We start from the raw sequence: 14,349 nt of genomic DNA, 5'->3' as shown, positions 1-14,349 counted from the left end.
AATTTGTATTATAAATATTAAGATATTAAACAACACCTGAATAATTAGACTTAAAATATTTATAAAATGAAACATATGCCTGGGAAAATGACAAAAAAGAAGTTGCACCCTGCAAAATTACAAGAGAATAAAAGGCTACAAATATCTTCTTGGTGAAGGTTCATGGTCGTTCACCAACTCGACAGAAACCAAGAAGCCTTCTAAAGGCAACTGGATTCTACTACTATCAACAAAAACTCAAATTGTTAGAAAAAAAACCATTTAGTATATACAATCTATATATATATATAAATGAGGATCATAGAGGAGGTGATGTGGCACCTCTCTATAATCACAAGTTTACATTTAAGTAGTTCTAATATTACCCAATTCTTATTACCTTCCCTTTTTCTCCATAAAATTTATTTTTAATATTTAACCTTTTGAAGTTCACATATATTGATTTCTTAATAAATTTCATATTTAATCTAAATATTTTTCATAATTTCTCTTCTATAAAATTATGTGATTAACAAAAAATTCTTTTTATTAAAGTAATTATTGATATTAAATATGTAATTTTATCTTAATCTTTTTCATAACCGCGCAAAGCGCGGCTAAGTACACTAGTGGTAAATAATTTTCATATTGTTAATTGTTTTAACTTGTTATATAACCAAGATTATATTTTACAATAACAATAAATTATAACATGTTTAGTGCAAATCAATAAGTAATAAGGGTTTAGAGAGGTGGTATGTACACAATTTTATTCTTATATATTCAAAACAAATGGTGTAAACATAATCTTATCTTTACTTTCGGAACAAAAAGAGATAGATCGTTTTTCTAAGACAAACTTGATTCAAGAGTAACACATATTAAAAATAAAGGGAAAAGGATATGAAAAATATTTTAACTTTAGTCGAGATTGCTGTTACGATACAACATTTTTAAAGAACCTTTTATCCTTACAGTATTTAATAGTGTATTTTAAAGGTATATATGTGTCCACGTGGATATATTACTATTTATAATTATGCAGTATTTTTTATATCCACGTGAACATATATATATCTTTAAAATACATGATTAAATAATATAAAGAGTAAAAGATTATTTTCAAAATTTAATATTATTATTAATAATTTTTATTAATATTTAAATATATTTCAAACATGATTTACCTAGTCCGATTCACATTTGTACGTCGTTTGTGAGTATTGTGCAAGAACAAATACATACTCAGAGGATAACACCTATGAATTTCCTAAAAAAAAAAAAGTACACAAAGGACAAGGACGAATAAAACAGTATCAATAAAGAGACAACATGTAACACCAAAATTAAAAGAATAAAACTGTATAATAATAATAATTATTATAAAAAAAATAGATAAACATGTAATGTGGTTATCGTAAAATTTTGAAACTTACAATTATTTCACAGGAGTATGTAAAAGCCGTATAAAACTTATGTGAAAGCTAAACAAAAGCTCTAATCACATGCCGTAATCACGCGCGGGGATCTATTTTCCTATTTGAATATATTTCTTTTCTTGATTCTACCTTTTTTATTTTCTTTTTCAGCGATAATTCTTGCATCGTCATTTTATCTAAAGACCCCAAACAACATGCTTCAAAGTATTTGTTATTAAAGACAAGTCATATATGGCATCAGAATATTTCTAAACAAAATATACGAACAACTTTAAAATATAATCGATTTAAGGCTAAAAACGATAACAATTTGTCCACGTATTTTAATAAAGGCAGGTGCTCTATATTGTGCAAGTTGGCTAAAGGTCACCACTACGACGTCGTTTCATTCAACATTTTCCTTTTCTGCATCTTCTTCACTGTTTCACGTTTCTCCGTTGTGTCTTAAACCTGTTTGTCTTGGTGCTCTTTCAACTGTCCACTCTGATTCTTCACGCCACTCAAAAAGACCTATAGAATTTCAAGATCTTGGTTTTGAACTGCTGAAAAAGACTAGTCTTAAAGAAAAAAGTGAACTCCGGTAATGTCTACTGGGCTCCCCGGAGTGCCGTTGGTTCCGCCGTTGCCGTTTCCTCCGGCGGATAATGCAACTACTCCAACATCTCCGGTGAACCCAAGTACTACTCCTCCGTCTCCAGATGTTGCTAGTCAGCCTTCTCCGGCGACCTTGTTAAATCCGCCGCCCTCATCGATTAATGGAAGCTCTCCCACGAGTGCTCCGTCGAATGGGTCATCGAATAGTACTACTTTAGTAGCACTTGGAGTTGGAATTGGGATTGGAGGAGCACTTGTGCTTATATGCGTGTGCATTTTTGCACTTTGGTATAAGAGGAGAAAAAGGCGTCTTGGGTTAAATGGTTTTGGTCATGATCCATCACAAGGTCCCAAAGGTGAAATCTTTGTGATTATTTCTTCTTATATTGGATTTGATGACCCTTTTGGGCTTAGTTTATTTTTTTTTCCTTTTATTGCAATTTTAAATAGTTGAGTTGGTGTTCAATACAGATTTAATGAAGTGTTCTTGCATCCTCACTGTTCCTTATCATTTATTGGGGTCATTTTTTGGGTCTGAAGTCATGTTGAATAATTTAATTCTAGTCTGATCGTAAGCAAGTAGTATTTTTTTAATGATTTGTTTGCTGAATTGAATATAAATTTGGACTTTAGTTGTTGGCACCTTTGAGTATTTGTTCCCTAGTGTCTATTTTAAAACAGAGATTCTGTTTCATATGATTTTAAAATTTTGAATTTGTAGTCATACTTGTAACACGTTATGTTGCTATGCACCTTACAGACCTTACTGATATGATATTGTCATGTTCTTCGGTGTATCAGTGACCCCAAATGGAGCTCCTTGTTTTATTACTTATTACAGTTGGTATTTTAATTTTTCAGCCATGTCCTTGGTTGTTTAGTGATAATGATATCTTTTGAATTTTGTCCTTGTTATCCAAGTAACTATCAATTAAGTGAACTAGTTTTGTGTTATTTTATTGAGTTGATAATTATTAAGAACAGAACGAAGATTCAAGCATCAGTCCATCAAATTTCTGATTCTCTTGGGGAAATTAGCAGTAGTGGCGGTGAGGGGATATTTTGTGTTCCAATGGCCTCGGAAGAAGCACTAAAAGTGCTAAATTGCTTGGCGTTGTTGTTCTCTTATATACAGTATCAATTGCAGTTGAAACTTGGTGTTCTTCCTTTGGGGATTATTTGTGTGTAGTTGCCTTTTCCTTTGGGGAGGAGGGGCCACAATTATTTTTGTTTAAAAATCCATGATATATACACACACACACACGATGACCTTCTACTGTTATTATTACTATTAGATCATCATTATAAACATCATCATTTACATAATATAGTTTCATGCTCAGATAATTTGTTTGGTGGTCAACATCATCACTGGCAACAAAATGCTCCTCCCTCAACAGAAAACATGGTGAGGATTCCAATAAATCCCTCCCCTCCACCATCCATTACATCAGTTTCACAAGTATCTGCAGCAGATGGATGTACTCCTTCACTGCCACCTTCCACTGGCAGTAACTTGAGTACTGACAAACCTTTTCTACAAACAACCCCTGATTCCAGCTCGAGTTTCTCTAGAACTACATTCACCTATCAAGAATTAGCATTTGCTACTGATTATTTCTCTGTTTCCAACCTCCTTGGTCAAGGTGGTTTTGGATATGTATACAAGGGAGTATTCCGTGATGGGAAGGAGGTTGCCATTAAGCAACTTAAAGCTGGAAGTGGGCAGGGGGAGCGTGAATTTCAAGCAGAGGTGGAGATTATTAGCCACGTTCATCACAAGCATCTTGTTTCGTTGGTTGGACACTGCATTTCAGGGGTGCAGCGGCTGTTAGTTTATGAATTTGTCCCAAACAAAACCTTGGAGTTCCACTTGCATGGTAAGTTCTCGGAGTATTTAGATAGTTTGTCTTCTGCAATTTGGCATAGACTGCTTTCAGTTGTCATACTTGCTTTTATTAGAGCCTAGAGGTTCTTCGCAATCATTTAATGGTGCAGAAGTTGTCCTCACCATGTGATCTACATTTAAGCTTAATTAGAAGCATTAATTATTTAGTGTGGTTCAAAGAGAGGGATTTAAAGGGTAAGGGGCTTGGGTGTTCATATTCATTGATTTTCCTGTCTTATTCGGTATTCAAAGATTTTCTTGCTTTTATTTAGTATTTTAAACTTTTTTCCTGAAGCAGAAGAGTTGCGTACCACACGATCTAAAATTGAACTTACAAAAAGGACAAAACTTTCTTGCTGATGTTCAGGTGTTACAAATGACCAAATTATGATGTGTGTAAAAGAGCACTAATCATTTAGTTTGTTCAAAGAGATGGAGTTGAAGGGTAAGGGGTACACACTCTTTCTCCATTTCCAATGAGGTTGTGTGCCCCTTTTTCTAAGATTACCAGGGAGATACACTGATTTCCTTGCCTTGTGGGAAATTTTGTGCAGTGCACTTCTTTGTGCCCCTTTACCCAAACCATGTTTTCTAAAGGAGAAAGAGAAGAATGGAAAAAAGGTTGCTTCCTAATGTTCTTCAAATTGACATGTGATTTGAAGAAGAAATTGGCATATTCACACTAACAGTCCAGTTCCAAAGCTACAACAAAGAAAGTCTAACTTTGTCATACCAATTCCTTCGAGTTTTAGCCTTTTGTTAAATTTATTTCGTTATTTTTTGAATGAGACTTGTGAAGTATATATTCCAAATCAGTCTGTTTCTTTCCTTCCCAATTCCTTGTTTTCCTCTATTATGTTTTAGACACAGTTCCTGGTTAGGTATCTCTTATTGTTGAGCTTAATCGTCATTTGATCTTTATAGAAATCCCTAGAAAAGTCGGAGAGAAACTGCAATTTTCTTGTTCTTTCCAAGTGTGAGTTCTAAGTAACTAGTAATCTTGATGCATTATTATACCCTTGGTTGTCTATCTGGCCATGGCTGTTGCCTGAGAGTTGAATGTTTTCTTTATCATGAATTGTTGACTATGTTAATTTTTACCTTTTTTAATATTCAGACATTGATACTTCTTTTACCTGCCATTATAATACAAATAAAAAGGAGACATAACTGCAGGCAAGGAGCATCCTCCACTAAGCTGGGAAACTAGGATGAGGGTTACTTTATGTTCTGCGAGAGGATTGGCATATCTGCACGAAGAATGTATGTTCATGAGTGGCAGAATTCTACTAATTAATATTACCTTTCTTGTTTAAGTCGGCAGAATTCATAATTTTGCATTTGAATATGTTGAAATTCGTCTGTCTTGCCAGGTCATCCCAAGATCATACATCGCGATATCAAGGCCTCCAATATTCTTCTTGATGACAATTTTGATGCAAAGGTAAAATGGACAATTCTGCATCTCTGTGTGTATAGTGTGTGCATCAATCTGCAGTTGTTTTCTTAATGTTTCTGGTAAAGCATGCCCTTTTCATTTTCCACTGTCATCTACTTTAGAAAGCAAGAGCTTTATATATGTGGAGAATGACCGGGCTACTTATAATAGACACCCCTACAATAATAGAAGATACAATTTGGGGGTTTAGTGACGATTATTCCTTTTCTAACTGCATTAATGCCTAAGGCAACTGTGTCCTTAAATCCTTAATGCAATTTTATCCTGCCAGGGGGCAATCAAGGCTGAGCTTTTTCTTTCCTTCGTTTACCTTGGAACTTCGATTGACAACAGTGAAATAAGTCTGCCAAAGTTACCAAGGTCAAAAAAGATAAAACAGTGAAATAACTGCCACCAAGCTTTGTTTATTATAATTACAGTAAGATGATATTATTAATGATAGACTGATAGACATCATATTCATATATGAGTTGAAAGCTTCAAAAACCTGGCATATGGTTCTCTTTTTGAAACCTCACGTTTTAATTGGGTACATTATTAAGTAAGAATACGGCATTTGACACAACGTTGTGGGACCTGATATGAAGTGGAAAGTATCTGACTATCTTCTATGGATTTGTTTTCTCAACCTAAAGTAAGAAACAGAAACAAGCGTGCTTACTCTTTTTTCCTTCAAATAATTTCTTTGGACTGGTATTTTCTGAATTTATTTTTAGTAAGTTGTAATGATTTTCGAAACCCAGGCCATCAAATATGATCTGAATTTTTATAATCTTGTGTGGCTGCTGCTGCGGTTTAGTGCTGACTGAATGAACACCTCTTTTTTTTTCTTTTACATATAAGTTGATTGCTAGATGCATTTGTTATTTGTGATCCAGGTTGCTGATTTTGGGCTTGCAAGGTTGAATTATGACTCTGATACTCACGTCTCCACACGAGTAATGGGAACTTTTGGGTAATACTCTATCATGTATTGAAGACGTTTCTGTTTCCATCCTCATGCAGTATTATTCTGCAGTTGCTATAGCACATTGAATCAATATTTAATCCCAATACATTTACGTTTTATGTTTATCTTTGAGATCTCCATATTTTTTCTTTCACTAACTTCTACCTTTTGCAGGTACTTGGCTCCTGAGTATGCTCTTACTGGGAAGCTAACTGAAAAGTCTGATGTCTTCTCTTTTGGAGTCATGCTTTTGGAGATTATAACTGGAAGACGGCCGATTGATAAAGCTCAACCCTACCTTGACGATAACATTGTTGATTGGGTAAGTTGTTTTTGTAAGTGGTACAATAATCTGGGACAACTGGATGTGGTTCAGATTTTCATGTGCATGTGCATAGCATTATTATCATTTTCCCGATACTCATGAATTAAGGACAGGAGGTTAATACACTATGTGGTTTCTGAGTTGTGAGTTTATGCATTCTTTGTATGTAACCCCCCCCCCCTGGTTAATATAAAAGCAAAATAACATATCCCCCAAAAAAACTAACACTTTTCTCATTAAATTAGGCGAGGCCTTTGCTTACCCAGGCTCTGGATGATGGCAACTTTGATACTCTGGCTGATCCAAGATTGGACAAGAATTATGACTTGACTGAAATGACCAGAATGGTCACTTGTGCTGCTGTGTGTGTGCGCCATCTAGCACGTCGCAGGCCTCGTATGAGTCAGGTGCCTTCTAATTGTAAAACCTCTATTTTTTACATACACTGTAGCTGCATGACTACCTTTAGATTTGCATGTGGAAAGGAACTGTCTGAACTTAGAAAGCAAGGTTAAATTCCTCTTGTGACAAAAGGTTGTAATGATTTATATTTGAGTCTTTTTGCTTCTTTTCTGCCCGACATAGTTATTAGTTGTACCCCTCTGACACCTAAACTGGTGTCTGATACTTGTCGCCTAAAGAACATTTTTTGTCCTATTAAACACATACTCTACCAGTGGCTACTACGTGTGACACAGTGCCAGGTGCCTCTATTTGTTTCCTTGCACAATTAGCATCTCAAAATGTAGATTACTTATTACAAGGAGGTTATAGCGCATATTTGTAAATTTAAACTTTTTTTCCCTAGTCTAGGTCCTTCAGGAATATTCCTCAAATACTCCAAACCTTGTTCTTTATAAATTCCCGGACAACACTGTGTCACATTGTGTTCTTTATGGGTACTAACAATTACAGCAAGTCTACAAGAGATTTCTTGAGAATTTCTCCTCGAGTTTCAGATGTTAAAACAAGAAAGCAATTTATCATTTCTCTTGAAACTACTTGGAAAGAAAGCAAAATACCCCCTTTTAGTAGCATACTCACCTTTTAACTGTCCATACAAATGGAATATACCAACTTGTTGAGTGCTGCTTCGTCTTGCGTTAGCTCAGTGGAAGCTGGACTTTACAATTGAAAATTTGAAATAACTTAGATATATAATCACCTCTCTCAATCCCAAGGTGGTTACTCTATATTTGAGGATTGAGGAAGCATCTGAAATATTATACAATTCTTCTTGTTAGTTATAGAAATACACATATGATCTATCTAAATTAAGCCAAAGTAAATCTTACTTTGTTTTTTGAGATTTCAAGTTGGAAACTTAGTCTCCCTCTCTAATCTCTCTTTTCTTCTTGAATGTCGCTTGCCTTTTAAATTTCATGCTTATCACTTCTTATTTTTCCCCCTGGAATTCTATATTTACTGTCAAAGAAGACTTGTCTTGGCTTAATATTAAGTGTTGGAACTTTTCTTATGCAGATTGTCAGAGCTTTAGAAGGAAATTTGCCGTTGGATGAGTTAAATGATGGACTTAGACCTGGACATAGTGGTATACATGAATCTTACGGAAGCTCTGATTTCGATGCTGTTCAGTACAAAGAAGACCTTAAGAAATTTAGAAAGATGGCTCTGGAAAGCCAGGCACATAATTCTAGTGAATGCAGCGGGCCTACCAGTGAATTTGGCCCCCATCCTTCCGGTTCAAGTAGTGAAGGCCTAAGAACAACTCAAGGCACACGTTCTAGTGTTGAAGGTCATCGAGAAATTAGAATAGACTAGAAGAAGACAACTAGGAAGCAGAAAAGAGTGATTTTTTTTTCGAACGAAAGGGTGCAATGTAATGAACTCTTACCAGAAATTGTTGGATTTGGTAGTGTGTTTAGAGAATTGTTGAATTTGGCATACCTTTCATATGCCACTCATCTTTGTAATTATCAATTGATCTAGGTGCTGTTGCAGATTTTGTATTGTTCCCATATCCAGTTCCTCTAAAGTTACATGTAAAGAAAGGATTATCAAAAGCATTATATGAAGCCATGAAGTTGGCAATATTTTTTTTATCCTTGAAACTGGTTAATACTTACCACACCGAGTCGACATGTCATGTTTAATGTGTGTGTGAAAATACATATCTTGCATCTATTGATTTAATGTAAATACAGTTGCTCGGGGCTGTGAGCCAATTACAACACAGCGATCTCAACTTTTACAACATTTCACGGTGAAATATAAAATGAAATAGTTAGCTTGGTTTCATGTTGTTTTGACCAAATCTTTGTTGTCGCATGTAATGTTTGGACTTCAAATTCATGCCTACAGTGGAATACAGGTAATCAAATTTCAATAACGTGATTGTCATTATATTTGTTGACAAGATGATGTCACCCAATTCCTTTTCGGAATTAATAATAAATATCATTCGGTCATCTAATTTATTAAAAATAGCTGAAGGTGTACTTCACATATACACTCCATATCAGAAGTGAGCCATCAGAGGATCAAAAAGACACTGGAAGGAAATTCGATGGGTCTGATTAAGAAAAAAGAGAAGTTTTGGGGTCTAATTAGCCTTAGGTGAAAGTTTTGTGTAAGCATAAAATACAAACAAAGAGGAATATCCTATTTACAAGCACAATCCTCGCTGCAATAAAAATGTGATGGTTGAGTATATACAAATTATAATCCCTCCGTTCATTTTTATTTATCTACAATTTCCTTACTTATTTAATTTTATAACTCAAAAAATAATTTATTATTTAGATATCATTAGGTATATAGCATTCTATCAGTCTACTTGTAATTATGAATGTTCATTAATTCCAAAATTATTTATACATCATCTATATAAATAAATTATCAATAGGATAGCTAATTTCAATCCATTAGGTATATAGCATTGCATCAGTCTACTTATTAATTATGAATATTAATTAATTTCAAAATTATTTACTCATCATTTATATAATATAAATTATCAATAAGATAACTAATCTCAATCCATAAAATAATTTTTGTGCATCTCATATCCATATCAAACAATTCTCTAGTTTCTTAAATATACTTATAATTAATTATTATAATTATAATATAAAAATAATTATTAAGGTGGGCATTTTAGCAACTGGTAAAATTTGCATTTTTTTCTTAACTAATTACGCAAGCAAAAGAATTTGTGTCCACCCAACCCCTCCCTCGAAAGTTGATCGTACCAAAACGAAATTCAATTCAATATCACTGCTCTTTATTGGACTTTTAAGCTTTTCTGGTTTCAAAAAAAAATTATGGCTTCTCGAAGGCGGATGCTGCTCAAGGTCATAATCCTCGGCGATAGTGGGTTAGTATTTCCTAAATTCTCATCTAATTATTCCGATCTCATCGGTTTCTTTGCCAATGTAATGGTTGTTTCATGCAATTTTGTTGTTTTGGTTGCCGCAATCTAAGTTACATCGTTTGATTTGGTTTCATTCAATTTCGTCTCAAATCGGAGAGCTTCAGATTGATGTTGACGTTTTATAGCAGCTGAATTTGCTTTTTTAGTCTTTCTATTCCCTATTGATTCTTTAACCGATGAGAAATTGAAACGAATTGACTGTAGTATGAGCGTTAAGGTGAATCTAAGGAAAATATATTGTGAAATAGTGATTCATTTTGGTTTCATATATAGATAGGGTGTAGGTTGAAAATTGTTTGTTTAAAATTGTAATTTTATATTAAAAAAGAACAATTTTGATATAATGGCTTGCATTTGTTAGTTTTTTTCTTTAATTTTTATTCCTGTTTGAACTTTCTTAGTATACCTCTTGATGAAGCCTTAAATTATTTGTATTCTGTAAATTCATGAGTTGATTCTGATGGATCATGTGTCTTCATTTTAAATGTCTACGTGTTGTTGTACACAGCTTTACCGCGTAATGTGTGTTCCTAACTCACCTTTTGATCCGTTTGTAGGGTGGGAAAGACATCTCTGATGAACCAGTACTTTCAGATTCCTCTCTGTTAAATTTAAAGTAAATATTTTTCTTCTCCATTTTGGGTTTCTTCTTACTGCGTACTCTTCTTCCATACTTACTTTAGGTATGTGAATCGCAAGTTTAGCAACCAATACAAGGCCACAATTGGAGCTGATTTCTTGACAAAAGAAGTTCAGTTTGAGGATAGGTTGTACACATTACAGGTTAGTCTCAAGACTCAGAAGCATATGACGAAAGTTATTCTCAGTCCTCTTTTGTTCCATGAAATTGCTCTGTCCATTGTTACTTTCCCCTTAACATTTGTTTCAGATAGCAAATGTAATTAATACGACTTAGATTTCTAATATCAATCATGTGTCAAGACGTAATGACATTGCAGTAGAGTAGTGCCTATGAGAAGTTTCTGTAGGGTTTATTGGCAGAAAGCTTTCTCCAAGACATGGTTTTGACATGCTCAGTCACATACTTTCTCTTGCCCCCTTCTAGACTGACCATTTTTTCTGCAATTTAATATTTTTACTATCAAGCAACAATGTGGAGGTTCTTCTTAGTAAGCTTTTTACTTCTAAGAAGTAGTTTACAACAGAGTATCTTTTTGCTTGCCAGTTAAATATCTGTTTTGTAAGAAAAAGAAAACAAGTATAGCTTAAATCCCAAGAAAGTTGTGGTTATATGAATCCTCATTGACCATGTTGCTCCATTTAAACCCACCTTAGACTTTTCTGTAATAATTGATTAAATGATCTATTGCTCATAGGATACTGTTATGGTGGATGAAATGAGAGAGAGTTGTTTAAGATGGTTTGATCATGCCATGCATTGACCTACAGGTGCAACAGTCTGTAGATGTAAAACTGTGGTGAATGAAGGTATTAGAAAGAAGAGGAGGTAGACCTAAAAAATCGCATGTATGTAAGGCAATTATCTCGATAGTCCTTCAATTTCTTGGAACCAATACTCAAGTCTAAAGATAAGGCATAATGGAAGTAAAAGATTCATATAGATTGTTTGGGATAGGTTTGTCTTGCTAATACGTGGATTCTGCACCTATTGCTTTTCTAGTCATAAATTTATATGCCAGTAAAAATATATTATCATTAAATTATTATATATATTTAACTTATGATTCACTTTCATTTTTAAGTATTTGGTATAATGATAACACGAATTGAGCTTTAAGGATTCATATAGCCGACTCCAACTTGTTTGAGATTTGGGGATAGTTATAATTTTTATAGGATATTGTTGTTTGCATATATGATGTCCACTAATTTTATTTGACGAGTTTGATTTGATATCCTTAGATGTTCTTGCCACATTTTCTGTAGTTTCTTACTTCTAAACGGGGTGTAGTTATTATTGTTATTGGATATTGTTGTTTGCATACACAATGTTTGATAATTTTATTTTACGGGTTTGATTCAAATATCCTTGAATTTTCTTGCCACATTTTCCGTAGCTTCTTAAGTCCAAATTCTATGATTTGCCTTTCTTAGTTTCGTATTTCAGGACTTGTAAACTGTTTCCAGGAGATGGTAAAAGGTCTTCTACTTTATCCTCAACCTGAATTGGGGAGTTTTAGACTTAGAATGAAATGCCTCTAAAAATTGAGTAGAACTTTTAATCTCATAAGTCATAACAGGATTTTGGAGGCTGTTTGCTAGCTAATGTGCTAATAAACTGGCATATGAATAGGTGGGGTTCTTATAACATCTTTTCTATGACACTACCATCATATACAGTGTAAACTACTCTTGATTTCTTTTATTTATTTTATCCCACATTTCTCTTCACACACATATTACACCAGTAGCAGAGGCTTTGCTATAAAATCATTGAGTCGAGATAGATGCGTTAGTTCAAAAATAAAACCTACTGTTCTTGGTGCTCCTATTTGTCTTTTTACCGCATCTAATGTCATAGGTGAGTCTGAAATCTAGCTGTGTATTTGATCTGCAAGCTGTAATCGTAGACAAGTTTAATGCACATATTCGTCAAAGCCGATATAATTTTCTTGCAGTCCTATACTCCTTTTAGCTTTCTCAAAAAATGTTTTTCTTTCTCTTGTAATCTAGTGGAAATTATAGCTGTCTCCAATTAATGATTTCTTCAAGTATAATGGAAACTAGCATTCTAACTTCATGGTTTTAGGTTAATTTGAATTTATTGCCTGTAACATGTTGGAATATTGTGCTTTAGGATATGGCTAGAAATCCTGGATACTTTTCCAGAGTTGCTTGACCTAATTACTTATAATCTACTGGACTTATTGTGTTTGCCTTAGATATGGGATACAGCTGGGCAGGAAAGGTTCCAAAGCCTTGGCGTGGCTTTCTACCGTGGAGCAGATTGTTGTGTTCTAGTGTATGATGTGAATGTCATGAAGTCATTTGAGAACCTTAACAACTGGAGAGAAGAATTTCTGATCCAGGTAGTATAGAGTTATAAATTTGTAATTTGCTTGCAAGCTTTGATGTGTAGAAGTGATTTCTGAAGTTTTTTTCCTTAATGTTCAGGCCAGCCCATCTGATCCTGAGAACTTCCCATTTGTTGTATTGGGGAACAAGATAGATGTTGATGGTGGCAATAGTCGAGTGGTAAATTAATCTTTCTGGATTATTCTTCCTCACATCAGTAATTCTTTTACTGAATTTGGTATCTTTGGATGGATGTAAATGAGATCATTGGTTTCATAAGATTGGTTTCTGTGGATTGCAGGTGTCTGAGAAGAAAGCCAAGGCATGGTGTGCCTCCAAGGGGATACCTTACTTTGAGACCTCTGCAAAAGAGGGATTCAATGTGGATGCTGCATTCCAGTGTATAGCTAAAAATGCTCTGAAAAATGAACCTGAAGAAGAAATGTGAGTACCTCTTCCAAACAAAAATAGTATCTTTATTTTGAACCTTAGTTGGTTCCTAAAGGCCTGTGCTTATGACTGGGAAAAAGAGAAATAGCTTGTTGTTTTAGAAGTAGAAGTGTCTGAAGAACTATTTTGAAGGAGTCAGTCAATGTCTTAGTCATGAAAAAACCATCTTCTAGGCGAGGGATGATTTCAGAAAACTAATTAGCCTTGATCTTGATAGTTTAGATTTTGATGAAGATAAGTTAAATCAAGGACCTTGAAAATTATTTCTGCTGTTCCGATTTGATTGTTCTATTTCACATTCAGAGGGTAATTTGACGAAATTAGTTGTGAAGTTTGCCTTTATAATTTAAAACTAAAAAGTTTAAAAATCATTTGAGAGGCACAATGAAATTGCCAATTCTTTTTTATGTCAAAACATTTAGGATCCCCTTAAAGATTTTTGTTGATGTTAATTGCTCTTTTCATCTTAACCTTGTAGATACCTTCCCGATACTATTGATGTTGCTGGAGGAAATCAACCAAGATCAACAGGATGTGAATGTTGAAGATGATCTAATGATTTATTTACTACAAGACAGTTAAATTCTCTGTATTTGATTTTAGATTCCGGATTCTTCTCTTGGGAAGTGTAATTATGATGTTGCACCTTAATTTTTTTTCCTCCATGGATACTTATTGATGTTTCAGACTCTATAATGATTCATGATAACGTACTATTCATGATCCATACACTTGACTACACATTTGACCTGTTTTCACCCGACTCATTTTTTACTCGCTCATATTAGACTGTATGCTGTATGAATGGGCTGTAAATTAGCTTTTGAACTCTGACGTATTGTCCTTTTTGTCTTTCTGGCTACTCAAACGAACAC

At 34.1% G+C, this 14,349-nt stretch overlaps 2 protein-coding genes across 3 annotated transcripts; both read left to right on the top strand.

Annotated features, from left to right (window-relative positions):
• Positions 1-1,735: 1,735 nt before the first annotated feature.
• Positions 1,736-8,701, top strand: LOC107012149 (proline-rich receptor-like protein kinase PERK15). Of its 2 annotated transcripts, none has more exons than XM_015211909.2 (8): positions 1,736-2,368; positions 3,356-3,892; positions 5,062-5,163; positions 5,274-5,344; positions 6,238-6,314; positions 6,483-6,630; positions 6,879-7,040; positions 8,116-8,701. In XM_015211909.2, exons 1-8 carry the CDS (start codon positions 2,002-2,004, stop codon positions 8,413-8,415), a joined length of 1,764 nt encoding a protein of 587 aa, XP_015067395.1. In that variant the 5' UTR covers positions 1,736-2,001; the 3' UTR covers positions 8,416-8,701. The 2 variants fall into 2 exon arrangements, with proteins under 2 accessions (XP_015067395.1, XP_015067396.1); XM_015211910.2 differs by having other exon boundaries at positions 1,737-2,368; positions 5,077-5,163.
• A 1,060-nt stretch (positions 8,702-9,761) lies between these two features.
• Positions 9,762-14,228, top strand: LOC107012404 (ras-related protein Rab7). The gene is made up of 7 exons (XM_015212242.2): positions 9,762-9,970; positions 10,585-10,611; positions 10,711-10,810; positions 12,892-13,038; positions 13,124-13,204; positions 13,326-13,468; positions 13,953-14,228. The coding sequence occupies exons 1-7, from the start codon at positions 9,918-9,920 to the stop codon at positions 14,017-14,019; spliced, it is 618 nt and encodes a 205-aa protein (XP_015067728.1). The 5' UTR covers positions 9,762-9,917; the 3' UTR covers positions 14,020-14,228.
• Positions 14,229-14,349: the final 121 nt, after the last annotated feature.

Source organism: Solanum pennellii, chromosome 3, assembly GCF_001406875.1.
Source record: "Solanum pennellii chromosome 3, SPENNV200".
Taxonomy (NCBI): domain Eukaryota; kingdom Viridiplantae; phylum Streptophyta; class Magnoliopsida; order Solanales; family Solanaceae; genus Solanum; species Solanum pennellii.
This window is presented reverse-complemented; position numbering and strand designations above follow the sequence as displayed.

What these genes read in the sequence shown, in the direction of transcription:
- LOC107012149 (XM_015211909.2), top strand. Translation starts at nt 2,002, where the DNA reads ATGTCTACTGGGCTCCCCGGAGTGCCGTTGGTTCCGCCGTTGCCGTTT. An exon ending in TCCATCACAAGGTCCCAAAG is followed by an intron (nt 2,369 to 3,355) that starts GTGAAATCTTTG and finishes TTTCATGCTCAG; the next exon opens with ATAATTTGTTTGGTGGTCAA. An exon ending in GCAGGCCTCGTATGAGTCAG is followed by an intron (nt 7,041 to 8,115) that starts GTGCCTTCTAAT and finishes TTTCTTATGCAG; the next exon opens with ATTGTCAGAGCTTTAGAAGG.
- LOC107012404 (XM_015212242.2), top strand. Translation starts at nt 9,918, where the DNA reads ATGGCTTCTCGAAGGCGGATGCTGCTCAAGGTCATAATCCTCGGCGAT. An exon ending in AAGACATCTCTGATGAACCA is followed by an intron (nt 10,612 to 10,710) that starts GTACTTTCAGAT and finishes TACTTACTTTAG; the next exon opens with GTATGTGAATCGCAAGTTTA. An exon ending in ATAGGTTGTACACATTACAG is followed by an intron (nt 10,811 to 12,891) that starts GTTAGTCTCAAG and finishes TGTTTGCCTTAG; the next exon opens with ATATGGGATACAGCTGGGCA.